Raw genomic sequence first — 13910 nt, 5'->3', positions numbered from 1 at the left:
TAAGTGCCACTGGCCCCAACACTGGGGTTGGGGGCAGTGACTTAATTCAGGCTGCTGAGGCTATTGAGGAAGTACCAAAAAAGGGGAAGAAAAAAAAAAGACAAAACTTCTCATCTTCTTATTACCCAGAAACCAGGCAAGTTGTCCCAAGTCTGACTAGACCTCTGTCTTCTCAGGCTCAGCTGACCATTCTTGCCGTCAAATGAAGAGACCCCTGAGGCTGTGGTAGTGATGCACAACATTAATTCTCAAAACCTAAGAGAGGGTTGTTGGATTCTCAAAAAAAAACAGGGATATAAAGCAAGAAAAGAAACAAGAAAAGGGGAAAATTAGAGGGAGCCCCCAGAGGGAATTCCAAAGGGAACTTAAAGCAGCCTTATAGTCAAGCATCACCAATTCTATAGAAATGGGGGTAGGCTAATCCCAGCCAATGAAACAGGCATCGAAATCATAAAACATTGAAAGGAAATGCATTTTCATTGTTCTTTGAGCCGTTGCAGGATTTCACAGACTAAAACAAAATCAAATAAAAGCAGATCTTTGGAGGAAGGGCTACTTCATTGAATAGATAGGAATGCACTGTCATCAGCCTGCCAACTGTCTACCTAGTCTGCTTGGAAACAATCTGTCCCTCTCCATGGTGTATGTCCCCTGCACATTTTTTTTTTTTTTTTTTTGCAGTCTTGTCTCAGCTATTAATCTGTTCATCACTGTTTCTCATCAGAGTGAGAAAAGACAAGGGCCACTTCGTCCAGGTTCAATTTGGATAAATTCTGAATTTGTAACATCTGAATGGATGTAGTTTAATGAAGTTACAGCTGGAAAAGTTTAAGAAGGAGAGCCGAAGGGAGACGGAGGAAAAGAAACAGAAGTGAACAGGAATCAAAAGAAGGACAGATGGAGAAGAAGCAGCAGTGGATGCAACACTGGAAGTAACAAGGAGAAACATTTTAATGATGTGACTTAAAAGAGAGAGAGGCGACAGATCCTTTGCTCAAAGACCCAACATTCTTCTCTGCAAATGCTGTGGTTGGGGAAGAAGGTACTGGTTTGGAGATGGGGCAGAAGCTGGTGGTGGCTTAAAGGAGCACAGAAAAGCTGGGTTACTTCCCAATGTGTAGACACTTTTCCAAACCTGTGGGATTTTATTCTTGGAAAACTTCAGCTACCTTTCTCGGGATGCCGTAAAAAAAAATCAGAGAAAGCCAACTCTTAGTCCAGAGGGGAAGCAGGAATCCACATTCTTCCCCATGTTCTGGAATAGGATCAGGGTCTCAGGGAGGCAAGTTAACATGAGCCTCTCTCCAACCAAGCTGCCCCAAAATCCCAGACTGACAGCACCCAGCCTGATCTAGGACTGGGGCAGAAAACAATTCTCGTGACAATTCCTTTCTCAGCTTCTTTGAGGTTTAGGCCCTAACCTGTCCAACCCCCCCTAGCCAGATTCTCGGGACCTCAAAAAGAAGAGGATACATGGGTTCTGGCACAAGCTGTCAGATGTCACTGAAAATTAACAGCCCAGTCCGGCATTCAAATTCCTCCTCACTGGAGCAGCGAGAAGAGGAAGTGCCTGGGTAGCAAACATACTTCCCAGAAGAGGACAGCTGGCCGAGGGACAAAGAATATGTCCAGAGGACAGGTGTCCTCAGTAATGAGACTTTAATGCCGAAGCTAATGGGAACAGTATGCGAGACCAAATGCCAACAAAGCAAGGAATAATGAGTATTTGTGAAGCCTGAAAGCAACAACTCGACTCCTCTCCCAAATATCAGGGCACAGAGCCAAGGCTCTGGCCAACCAGAGCCTCTCTGGAACTCCAGCTCCTGTGGGTCTGGAGATTGGGGACAGCGGCACAGGGCAAAGAGGATCCAAGGCTGCGCTGTTCCTCCGGTTAGAAACAGGCATGAGGCAGGAAGCAGGAGAGGAGCCTGAGCCTGCTGCTCAGGAACCCTGGGCTCCTGGGACAGGAAGGCTAGCAAAACGGGTCCCAGCAGAGGTGAGCCCTCTGCTCAGGTGCCTCTGGGGTCGAGATGCAATGTGGGCCCAGCTCTGGCCACTGCCCTGTGATAACTGGAGTGGACTTTGACTACTGGAGAGAAAACACAGGGCCATTAGAGTACGTCCGGATTCCTTCTTTGTCTCCATTCCTTTAGGACACAGGACTTGAGAACAAAATGCACAGAGACACAGGACAAGAGCGAGTCACTAGAAGTAGGCTGGCTTAAATGCTACATCCTCTATGTACACTATGAGATGCTATTAATGGTGCAGGAAGGGGGGAGATTGTGATAAATGGACTTGTTGGTGAGCTGTATGCCTTAGTAATTAAAACTGGGAATGGCCTGAGGTCCATCCTCTCTCCCCAAATAGCTTCTTTTCTCCCTTCCCTGAACACCACTCACTATTCTCAGGAGCTAGAACTCACGCGGAATTGCCCAGGGTTTCTTTCAACAGCATAAAGGGGTTTTTGCTCCCCCACCCAATTAACATCAAGGTTTATTTTGGGTTTTTTTTATGTATCTGGGTACGGCTTCACCATTCTGAGTCAATATAATCCATCCTTGAAAGAGAGTCTGAGCACTGCCCTGGGCACCCCGGTGCCCTGTGAGCAGTATGTAGGTATCACTAACCCTGTCTGCTGTATGCTGGTAGGGAGGTCATTGATGCTTTTAGTCCTTTACTGTGACAACCTATCCCCCAGGGCACAGACAGATGGGACTTTCCTTTCTTAAGTAATCTGGGCATCGCTAACCCCTTTCCATTCAGGAAGGTGAGAGCCAGCTGCCCATCAGATGACAAAGGAAGACGGATATAGGAAAGGTACTCTGTGATCTAGGCAAGTTACTAAGCCTCTCTGAGTCCCTTTACTCACGTATGAAATGGGTCTCTCTACTCAGAGGGGTGGTGGAAGAATGAAGTGAGACTGTATAGGTTGAGTATGGGACAGGGTGCCTGGTACAGAGTGAGTCCTGAAGAATGGCTCTCAGAAGTGTTCCCACTTTCTAGATACCTCATCCGACTGAGACCTCAAGACCTTCAGTTTTGGGGGGGTGGCAGAGACGATGGGGTTGTGTAAGCTCCTTGGAGACCGAACTCCCACATTCCAGACACTCAAGCAGAGTTGAGGGGGGCTTTCCAGATTCACAGCAAGACTGACTCTCTCCAGAGCATCCAAAAGAGACATCTGGGGAGTGCAGGGGGGGGGGGAGGGTGCAGTGGGACCATAGGAGTAATGCAAGTACCCTGACCCTCCCCATCCCCTAACCCCAGAGATGAGGGGATACCAGCAACTCACAGAGGTGGCAAAGGCTGCAAAGATGGTACCCCCACCTGCAAATGCTAAATCCAGTGATCCCTTGTCACCTGCCCTGTACTCAGTCTGCCTCTTCTAGCTCCATTTCTGGGATCAATCCCATTCTATGGATGTACATTTGGAGGTTGTGGGAAGAGGAAGGTATGATCAATGCACTTTAGGAATCTATCAGCAATGCTCGCTGACAGCCTCATCTCCCTGGGTTTCAATCCTTTCCACTTCGTCTGTGGTTGTCTGGTGACCCCCATCTAAATGCAGAATTACAGAAGCGACGGCTCTGGGATGGAGAGAGGGAGGGGTACAGCGAACAGGGGCTCTGACCCCATGCCTCCTCTCTGCATGCATCCCAACGAATCTGGGTCCCTTTACCCTCAGAATCAAAGTAAGAAGCTAAATTGAGCCATCTGCCTATTTCTTATGCAGAAATGTGGGACATTCTTTTTTTTTTTTTTTTCACTCTTTCTGGGCAGTTATTTGAAATGTTTGATGCATATCCACATCTTTCCTTTTGTCCTCTCTTCCCAACTACCCCACTGCTTGTCCAACACATCGATATAACATGAAGCAGTTTTCTAACAGGGCAATAATTATCTTTCCACCTAGTGAGCAGCCCCTTCAATGTGGTCACTGGGAAGCTAGGCCCTCCCCGTGTGGGAGGCTGGCTTTCATTACACTCCGAATGACTCTTCTGGGCTCCTGTCTTCAGTCCCAGCTGAGACCGTGCCTCAGAGAACAGGTCTCATTACCGGAGGTGCTCTTGATTTTCTGATCACCTCTTTCATTCATCAGCCTCAGCCCATGACTTATTACTGCTTACGAGAATCGAATCTACCCCCAGGAGGATTAAAACATATGCTACAATTACAGAAAGTCAAAATGACACACTGTGGGCTCTCCAAGTACTTCCAAGGGAGGTTCCGTAGAACCATTTTCAGGAGAAGAATCAGCGTGTGGTCTCCCAAAGTGATTTCTTGGAAAGACAACACATTAGGATATATGGACATCCTAGTTCTTTCAAAGGAAGTTTCGGGCACATCACAGGCCAAATCCCCAAACGAAATACCACCAAGATTCATTTCATGTAATGATGGGGCCCAAATGGCTAGCTTCTTTAGTGTGAGGTTCCTTAGTCCAGGGCTCAGAAGGGAACAATTAGCACCAGGAATTGTGCTCCTGTGGCTCACAGAGCTACTTGTGCATATAGGGAACCACTCTGGAGGATGACCCTGAAGTCTCACTTAGACACACACACACACAAACACACACACATGCTGCCATGGGACTGTGAGAAATCCCTTACCACTGATAAAGTTGAACCTCATTGATCTGTAGGTCTCAACATTTCTACGACTTCTCTCTCAGAGAGTGTAGAAGCTTCCACAGCTTGCATTTTAAAATATAGATTTGTACCCACAGTGTTATTGAGTAACTCCCTGCCCTGGTCCACCCACCCCTACCCACCCTTGGCTGGTGCTGTATTTTCCTTCTTCAATGGTCTGCATTACTCAGATCTTATTAAAGGCTTATGCTTAGATCAGGTTATTGCCCTTTGGAAAAGAATGGGAAGAAACTGCCAAGGACCAGGGAGGATCAGTGGAAATCATTTTAGCGGATGGAACACTGTACTAGGCAGAGCTAAAGACATGGGAGTGGGGGGTGGGGGGAAGGAGAAGGTTGTCACTCACATCTTCAAGTATCCTAAAGTAATTTGGTGATGACTAAGAATCATGTACGAAGTAAAACAAAATAGATTTTCACTGGAGAACATGAGGTTGAGCATGGGCCTCAGACATAAGGAGCTCTGGCTTTGAGTCCAAGATCACTTATCCACTGGCTGGGGAACCTTCTTTAGTGTGAGGTTTCTTAGTCCAGAGCTCAGAAGGGAGCAATCAGTATCAGAAATTGTGTTCCTGTGGCTCACAGAGTTATTTATGCATATAGGGAACCATTCTGCAGGAGGACCCTGAAGTCTCACTTAGACACACACACACACACACACACACACACACACACTCACTGCCACAGGATGGCAAGAAGGCTAAGACCTTCAGTCCAAGGCATTACTTGGCACTGGAACCTAGACTCTCTGGTTTTCACTTGCCTAACTTATAAAATTAGCAAGTTAATTTAAATGAATTGCCTGCAATAATTATTCCACAATTCTGTAATGAGTGACAGAATTATAGAAGGTCCTACCCTGCTTTCCCATAAGATTTTGATTTTGCTTCTAGAACTTAAAAAAAAAAAAAAAAAAAAAGGAATAGAGAAAGTTAACAACCTGTCCTGGATAAGATTTGCTGGTAAAACCTCCTATTTATCTCTTTCTCTATCTACAGTATCTGCAAAGAAAAACACTAGCAATGTGAGGTCATAAACGTGACTCAGGGAAAAAAAAATAATGGGTTGGATTTCCTCAAGGTAGAGAAAAGAGGAAAGAAAATCAAAAACAGAATGTATGTACAAAATGAACATAACCTAGGCCCTCCTAGATCCATCAGAGCCCCCCGTTCCGCCACCAATCTGAGACACCTATACATTCATAAGTTCAAGCCATAATTTGTGGTTCTGCAGGACATATATATAGAAAGGAATCTAACTGAAATTGTAAAGCAAAATTCACTGGAGTCCATGATCATTTCAAACACAGATTATGCAGGATTTTGACTGGGTGAAGGATGGCAGGGGAGAAGAGGGGTTGGTGGTCCCCCAAACCCCCGCATGGGGTGCTAGTTCGAACATGTGGGAGGGGTTTCTCCCTGGCTCAAGAAAGAAACCAAGAAGTTAAGTTCTGAATGCAATCCTGCCAGCCTTGGAGAAATCATGCAGTAGAACTCGAAGGATGAGGCTTCTTTGGGTGTAGTTTCCTTTTATTCCAGATCCGTAGGCATGTCTGTCTGAGGCTAGTGAATTAACCTCTTTCAGTCAGCTCACTTTTGCAGCCGTCTTAACCACTGCTTCCTGCACAATTGATTTGAATCAACTGCACAGTCAGTGCAATGTCTCATTAAAATTGGTTGAAAACAATGAATTAGAATTTTCTTTCTTTCTTTCTTTTTTTTTTTTTTTTTTTTTGCTACCTGTGTCTTTGCAGACTAGAACTGTGGGTAAGCTCTTGGTATCTTAGCAGCAGATTCCCCGAAATGAATGTGCATCTGAGTCTTGGGTAGGGTTGGAGGAGGGTGAAAAGGGACAGATGTGGAGGCCTTCTCGGCTTGGGGCAGGGTGAGAAATTAATATGAAGACAGTGGGCAAGGTGACCAGCGAGGGTTGTCAAAGTCTGGAGGTTTTTGAACAGTGTGTGCATGGTATGTGTTACATGTTACAGTTTGAAACTCATCTTGCCTGTGCCAGGTGAGCAGAGCTCATTTGTTGAACTAATGCATCCATGTCCATGTATATGCAAGAATCAGGACAAAATCAAGCCCGTGGGTAAGTCTGGGCAATGCTGCTTGGTTCCACCAGTGTTGGCCATCAACTGCTCCCTCAATGGCTTTCCTCTCTCTGCTATCTTTGCATCTTTCTGTCTTCCTGCAATCCTTCCCCTAATCCCTCCTCTCTAAGCCTTCTCAAGTCCTTCCACAATTTCCCAGCTTTCCCTAAATGCATTTTTTTTTAAACTCAAGAAAAACACACAAGGCTAAGACCTTCAGTCCAAGGCAATACACTTGTTTTTTATCCTTTCCTTCCAATTACTATATTTGAAGTAAAAAAAAAAAAATTGACTGTTTAGATCAATTCACTATAGGGAGCCCACAGTACCTCCAAAAATCAAGTGTTGGCGTGGATTTGACAATTCATCGCCCAAGCACCCAGGAAGAGTTCCCTCACAAATCAGCCAGCACTATGATACTGTTTCTGCAGTTATGTGACCTACAAGGGGAAACAGCTCTTTGGGGTTTGTATTTAATTTCTGGAAGGAGAAAGAGTAAAACAAAGTGTTCCCTTGACTTCCTCTAGAAATAAGCAGGGAAATCAAAGATGAAGGACCCTGTTGACGAGTGGATTCCTAATACTTTCACTGTTTCCTGATGATATCCACTGCAGCTTGTCTTCCCACCGCCCTAAGCATCCCTCCCCTGCCCACCTCCCTTCATCTCTTCCATCCCTGTGTGGCAGTGGGAGGGCCCTGAGCATCTCTGACTTTACCAACTGCATCTACAGCATCCTAATAGCTTCCTTGCCCATCTGTTAATTAGCCATCTTAAAAAAAAAAAAAAAAAAAGAAGCCACACAGTCCCTCCCTCAGAGTGGTCCTCATCTCCAAGACACTAATGAATCTACTTGGGGTGAGGAGGAAGGAACAAGTTTGGATGAGAGACAAGTAACAAGGAACAGAATATCAAAAGGGGGCCAGCCTTCTAAGACCATGTCCTGGGCAGAGCCTGTGCTCCTGGAGAATACTGGCAGCCCCCTCTGAGCAGACTGACCCCCACCCTAACCCCTCCCCGAAATCAGTGGGTACCTGCTGTCCATCAGTTCCAGCCCTAGCCTGGGAAGTTTTTTAAAAGGGGAAGGTAGGAGTAGAGATCCTGGAGGAAAATAGAGCTCCAATTGGGAAAGGTAGGCTGTCTACATCCAGAACTAGACTCTGTCTCTGGTTCCCATTCAGTCCCTTTCTCTGCCCCAGGGTCCAGCAAGCTGGATCTGATTTGGTACTCATCTGTTAGAATCACTGGTAGTTTCCCCTGCAGACACTGACTTCTCACGCAGAAATATGATTGCAAGGTCTAATCACTTCTGGAAAAGACAAAATCTGTTCTTCCCTGCAGGGGCCAGAGAGATATAAGAAAGTCCTGCTCTAAGGAATACATGTGCCAAGGAGCACCCAGAACACCTAGGCTGAGGCAGATGCTGATCTCTTCTCTCACCCCCTCTAAACTCCCTGCAAAAAATCCCTTTCAATGAGGCTGTTCTCATTGAAACTCCCTCATTTAGACTTAGATTTGCTTATCCATGTACCATCTTCAGGGAGGATCACACACCAGAATTACTCTTCTTTTCCTTGCAGTAGGGAAATGTCTTTGTAGAATTATTTCAAATATGCAATTGAACGTACATCCCACTTTTCCGCTGGGTCTCTGACTTTGTACATCCCCCTCACCCACCCACCCCCAGCCAACATCTCATTTTCCTTGGGGAAAACTCATTATGGTGTCAGTATTTATCTCCTTTTCCTCTCTCGAACCGTTTCCCTATCTCCATTCTCCAACAAGACAATCTGAACTCCCATGCCTGTTCACTCACACACACACACACACAAACACACACACCCTTGAATGGCAAGCAGTGACCTCTGTGATACAAGCAGAGTAAAAGGAACCCCACACTCTCACCCAGAGTAATGGAGCACTCACCCTGGCATGGCTGGAAGGAAGTGGTGGAGCTGGGATACTGCTGTGCCTGAGCTACCCAGAACTGAAAAATAAGTTTCCTTGGCCTGCCCAAGGTCACCCATGAAGTGTCCTAGATAGATCTCTTATGTCCTGTCCTCCTACTTGCCCACTGCCAACACATAAACAGACAGACATTGCCCCCCTACCCAGCAAGCACCGGTTTCCAAAGCACTAATGGGGTAGGACTGCAGCTGCTGGAATAATTGTTGTGAACTGAATAAAATCAGGAGTGAACTTGAGAGGGAAGCATCCCATATTTACGCAATGCTCTGGGAACTAAAATTTATGGCCCCTCCCATGGTTACCTCTCTTCCTCAACCCCAGAGAAAACCCGCCCCCATGGGGTCCCAGTAATTACCCTAGTTTGGGATAAGAGATATCTGTATGGTGAGAAGAGGAGGAACATTAAGTGAGACAGTGACCTCTCCAGGATTGCATGCCAATGCCGGCATCCAAAGATGCTTCCCGCATCTGGGAACACCAACAGCATATCATCACAAGCAGTGATGAACAAACTGTATGAAGGGGCAGGGTCAGGGAACGGGCCAGCTTTCTCTAAGAGTGCAGAGAACAATGACTCAAGGAAGAGGGGAAAACCAAAGAAAGGTTTGTGGAAATAAATCAGGAAGAGGCCAGAGCCAGGGAAGAGGGTCTGATGAGATGAGCAAAGGAAGAAGAGAGAAGAGACAAGTTTCTGAGTCCTGAGGCAGAGGTGGATGGATGAGAAGAACCGGCACATCTGCTTCGGGAAGGCACCCGCCTGTGGGCAATTCCTTCTTGGCTTTCCAAGCAGAGTCAAGAGAGAGAATTCTTTACCAGATGAAAGGCAAAGGAAGAAGTGTCTTGCCTTCATTTTGCTCACTATCCCAAGGATCCTCTGCGTTTTAAAGTTGGGACTGACCACAGACCATTGCACAAATCTCTGTTTAGTGTCATGCAGTCTAGGCACAGAGAGGATGCTGAGTAAATTTGCACTACCTGAGAGATAAGGTGCGGGAGGAAGAAAGGGCAGGGGCAACCTGGGGGCATGAAAGAGAGTTACAAACATATGACCTTTCAGAGACCCCAACCCCCAATTTCAGCACTCAAGTTTCACATACCCACATTTAGTGGATTTGACTCCATAAAACCTGCCAGGGAGTTATCATCTTTTCTCATACCCACAGTAATAATAACAAATAACAACAACAATAATAGATCAGCTCTTTAAGCATGACTTAAAAATTTCTATCTGCCTTCCCCTGTCTTCAGCAAAGTAAGGGTGATTAATGTCCACAATACTGAGCGGAGGTTTTCAGTGCACGAAGATAGTGAGCAGAGTGCAGAAATAAACTAAAGGTGGATGGGTGAGGATGGAGTTTGATGAGCCAACTCAGAAGCAGTGGTCTGGGGAGTGGTCATACTTACTAGGACAGTGCTCATACCATGTGCCAGAAATGGAGGATTTCCCTGGCAGGATTTTCAGGTTCCCTGAAAGGTCTCTGTTGAACCACATCTAGTCATCTATCTTGAGGGCACTGGAAACAGAGCTAACTTTGTGTCTGTGGTTCCCAAAGGAAGGGATGGGTTCTAGTTGTCCCCTTAGTTTTGACTTTCCATTAGGCTGGGAGCCAGAGTGGTGGGATGGGAGATGTTCAGAGTGGAATTATGGACTATCATGTTTTGAACTCCTGGCATAAGTTTTAGTAGGAGGCAATCCCATGAATGCTGTGAAAGATACCCCACCATAATGAACGTGCAAAAACTGTTATAGAGTTCTGCCTACTGACTTATCCTTTGGAGCTCTAAAACAGCCATCTGTGCATGGTCAACATGGAATGGAGAAACCTTTGTCCTTCCACCCATGGGAGGCAGCCATCCCACATCACCCCGTCTCTAGCATCCCAGAGCATCCCAGTTTGTACTAAATCTTGGTATTCTTTTCAGTGAGTCCCAACATTGGTTCATTACCTGTCCTGAAGCTGACACTCTGTTCTGAGAGGAAAAAAACTAACTGCCATAGAACCTACACCAAAGTGCCCACATGCCATCAAAATAGAACCCTGGATCCCCATTCAGGATTACAGAATTTGTAAAATTCTTACAATTGAACTTTACAGACTTCAGCTATTCTCATTTTGCCTTGCAAACCCCCCTACCTCCAAAACATGCATTCTGGTTCCTAGGACATGGAGAAGAGGTACAAGATCTAGTGCATGTGAAACAAGCGATGGTCCCAGTGACTTAGGATCAAGGGAGGTGTGAGTGCAGAGAACAAGGGAGACATATTAAGAGGAAGTGAGGTCAAAAGGAGAGTGGGGGAAGGCACCAGGCGGTGGCTCTCACCTGTGGATGTTCATCTCCCGCGGAGGGCGGTGGGCCTTATCATAGGAGACCTTAGCGAAGACGCCGGCCACGATGACGAATGCAATCACCCCGCAAGTGATGTAGACGGTGAAGTTGGTCTTGTCCTTCTCGGGATCATACTTGTTCTCGGGCCCTGGCGACACTACCTTGGTGCTGGGCGTCTGTACCCACACGGGGCTCTGGTAGTTGGTGCACTGGCGCTGGTCCAGCTTCTCGTGGCGCTTCTTGCAGCAGAAGCGGTAATAGCAGGTGCCGCAGCAGTACAGGTAACCGCTCTCGCTGTTGTTACATTCGAACTCCTTGTCGTACTGGCCGCTCACGTCGTAGTAGCCCCAGCACGTCTCGTAGGTGACGGTCGCGCTGGCCGCCGCCGCCGCCGCTACAGCCGCCGCGGGTTGTCCCCGCCGGCTCCCCGCCTCCGAGACTCCAGGCGCCCGGGCGGTGCCGTTCAGCTCGCGGCCGCCCCGGGCCAGGGCGCCCCCGGGCCGCCGGCCCCCGACGGCAGCGGCGCCGGAGCTCAGGGTCCGGTTGGCAGCGCGGCCGCGGGCGGCGTGAGCGCCGGACAGCAGGTCCAGGGACTCCAGCGAAAGCAGGAGCAGCAGCAGCAGGCTCCGCAGCGCCATGGCGGGGCCGGGCGGGAGGGCGCGGGGAGGCTTCCGCGGCAGGCCTCTACCCTGGCCGGCCGGGCTCCGAGGACGGCCACGCGGGCTGGGGTGGCGGCGCGGGGCGGTCAGCGACGCCGGGGCGATGTCGCCATCGAGGCGCGAGCGGCTGGCGGCGGCGGCGGCGGTGGCGGCGCACTGTGCGCACGGACCGGCCGGGCGCGGGTTGCTCTGGGCTCTCACGCTGCGCGCCGGCTCGGCGCTTCCCCTGCGGGATCGGCGCGCCTCCGGGGCAGCCCCATCCCCCGCCGGCGGCGGCGGCGGCCCCGAGCGGCTGGGTTCAGGCAGGACCCGAAGCGCGGCTCCGAGCGGCAGCAGCGGCGTGGTCCCGTCCGGGCGGGTCCTGCGGGACAAGACGGGGGAACCAGTCACGGGGTGGGGCGACGGGCGCTCCTGGAGGCAGGAGGGGAGCGGCGGGCAGGGAGGGAGCGCAGCGCGTAGCCCTCGAGGAGCTAGCTTAGGGCCGGGAGGGGCGCGGAACCCGTCTCCAAGACGGGGCTCGGTGGCCCTGCGCGCCGGGAACCGAGGGCGCACCGGCAGTCTTTCCAAGCACCTCGCAGCCGCCCCGGCCCCCAACCGTTCAGTCCCGCAGCGTGCTTCCGCAGCAGGCTGGCTTCCCGGGACGGAGCCCGCTGAGGTTGGGGTCTGGCCGGCAGCCGGGGGAGCGCGCGGCAGCTGGACCTCACTCACTCACCATGCCCGGCTGCGACTGCAGAGGCGGCGGCGGCGGCAGCAGTGAGGCGGGAGCGCAGCGGACGGAGAGAGCGAGCCGAGCCGAGAGCCGCCGGCTCGCCGCCTGCACTAGTGCCGGAGCGTGTGCGAGAGGGAGCGAGGGAGACACACGCACTCACACACCCGCACACACGGGAGCGCCGCGAGGGGAGGGGAAGGGAGGAGAGGACAGCCGCTCGCCGCCGCCCACGTTTACACGCCTGGGCGCCCGGGTTGGAGGGGGTGGGAGGGTAAGACTCTTGTTTGCTTTTCCCGGCTCTGGGCACGAGAAGCTCCGCGTCACAAAAACCCCCGGACACCGGTAAATCAACGCGGCGAACCAGGAGTGCTGAGGGGACCAGGAACGAGGCGGAGAGAGTCCCCTGTGGAGTGGCCCGCAGCAGGGCTAGACCCCCGCTCTTGCCATGGCCCCTCCAGCCCTCCCAGTGGGTTCCTATTCTACCGGAGCCCCCAGCGCGTGCTACCAGTAAGGGAGTTGGGGTTTCTGCAAGTCTTTGCCTCTCCCTAGTGGTGATATTTGCAGCCAAGAAAAGAGGTCAAACCCATTGCCACAGGTTTCGAAACTGAGGCCAGGGGTCTAGTGACTTGCCCTAGATGATTACACCAACCAATCAGCCCGCGGAACACATACTCTTCCCCTTGAGTATCCTCCTCCAGCTCTCACATGGGTGCAGGATAGCTCCCCTGCTGAGTGGCACCTCTTATTCTCTCTTTCCCCAACTTTATTTTTTCCAGCGTTGAGGCCGAGTAAGAAAAACTGTCTAAGTTTCTAAGTCTCATCTTTGAAATTCCTGTGTCCATGTGTTGAAATTCCTATATTGTAGCTGATTTGTATCCAGAGGGGTACACTCTTGTGCATGGCCAGATCTGTGGAGACCCATCTAACTTTCAAAACTATGAGGCCACTCCAAAAGGGAGTCACAAGGACAGTTTTTGTTTAGTGTCTTTGGAAGAGATGGGGGAAAATAAGGAAAAAAAAAAAAAAAAAGCAGTAGCTAAGGCCAAATTCTGCCTGCATGACCTGCTTAATTTGCTTAAAGGCAGTGGACAGACTGTCAGGGTGATGGCAATGGGGAATTTTTCCTGAAATTCTCCTTTCTGTCCCAGTCATGTGTAACCCAGGGATCCCCATTCAGGAAAAACAGAGGGTCTCTTCTCAACTGAGGGATTGACGCATTGAAGCTGGGACCCAGATTCCAAGACAGAGGGGAGATGATTCTCATCCTAGGAGGAAGGGATGCATGCACTACCTCTCCATTTCCCTCCCTTTTCCTCTGCACTTACTCTTATTCCCTCAATGCCATTTCTTCTTAATGCTCTGATCAACAAACGTTTGTTCAGTGCCCACTCTCTGTCAGGCAACTGTGGTAAGGGCTAAGATGAAGAATGAATAGGACACTACCGTTTCTCTAGGACAGTGAACTTGTCCACTGGGGAGGCTGAAAAATCAAAAGATTCCATGTG

General features: G+C 49.6%; 1 protein-coding gene across 3 annotated transcripts in view; it reads right to left on the bottom strand.

The window, feature by feature from the left end:
- Shisa6 (shisa family member 6) overlaps nt 1-11675 on the bottom strand; it is a 279709-nt gene extending 268034 nt beyond the window's left edge. For all 3 annotated transcript variants that reach the window (XM_076871187.1, XM_076871188.1, XM_076871189.1), the window contains exon 1: nt 11032-11675. In XM_076871187.1, the coding sequence (XP_076727302.1) occupies nt 11032-11675 (644 nt within the window). The remainder of the gene's footprint in view (nt 1-11031) is intronic.
- Nucleotides 11676-13910: the final 2235 nt, after the last annotated feature.

The sequence above is a fragment of the Callospermophilus lateralis genome, chromosome 11 (assembly GCF_048772815.1).
Source record: "Callospermophilus lateralis isolate mCalLat2 chromosome 11, mCalLat2.hap1, whole genome shotgun sequence".
Taxonomy (NCBI): Eukaryota; Metazoa; Chordata; class Mammalia; order Rodentia; family Sciuridae; genus Callospermophilus; species Callospermophilus lateralis.
This window is presented reverse-complemented; position numbering and strand designations above follow the sequence as displayed.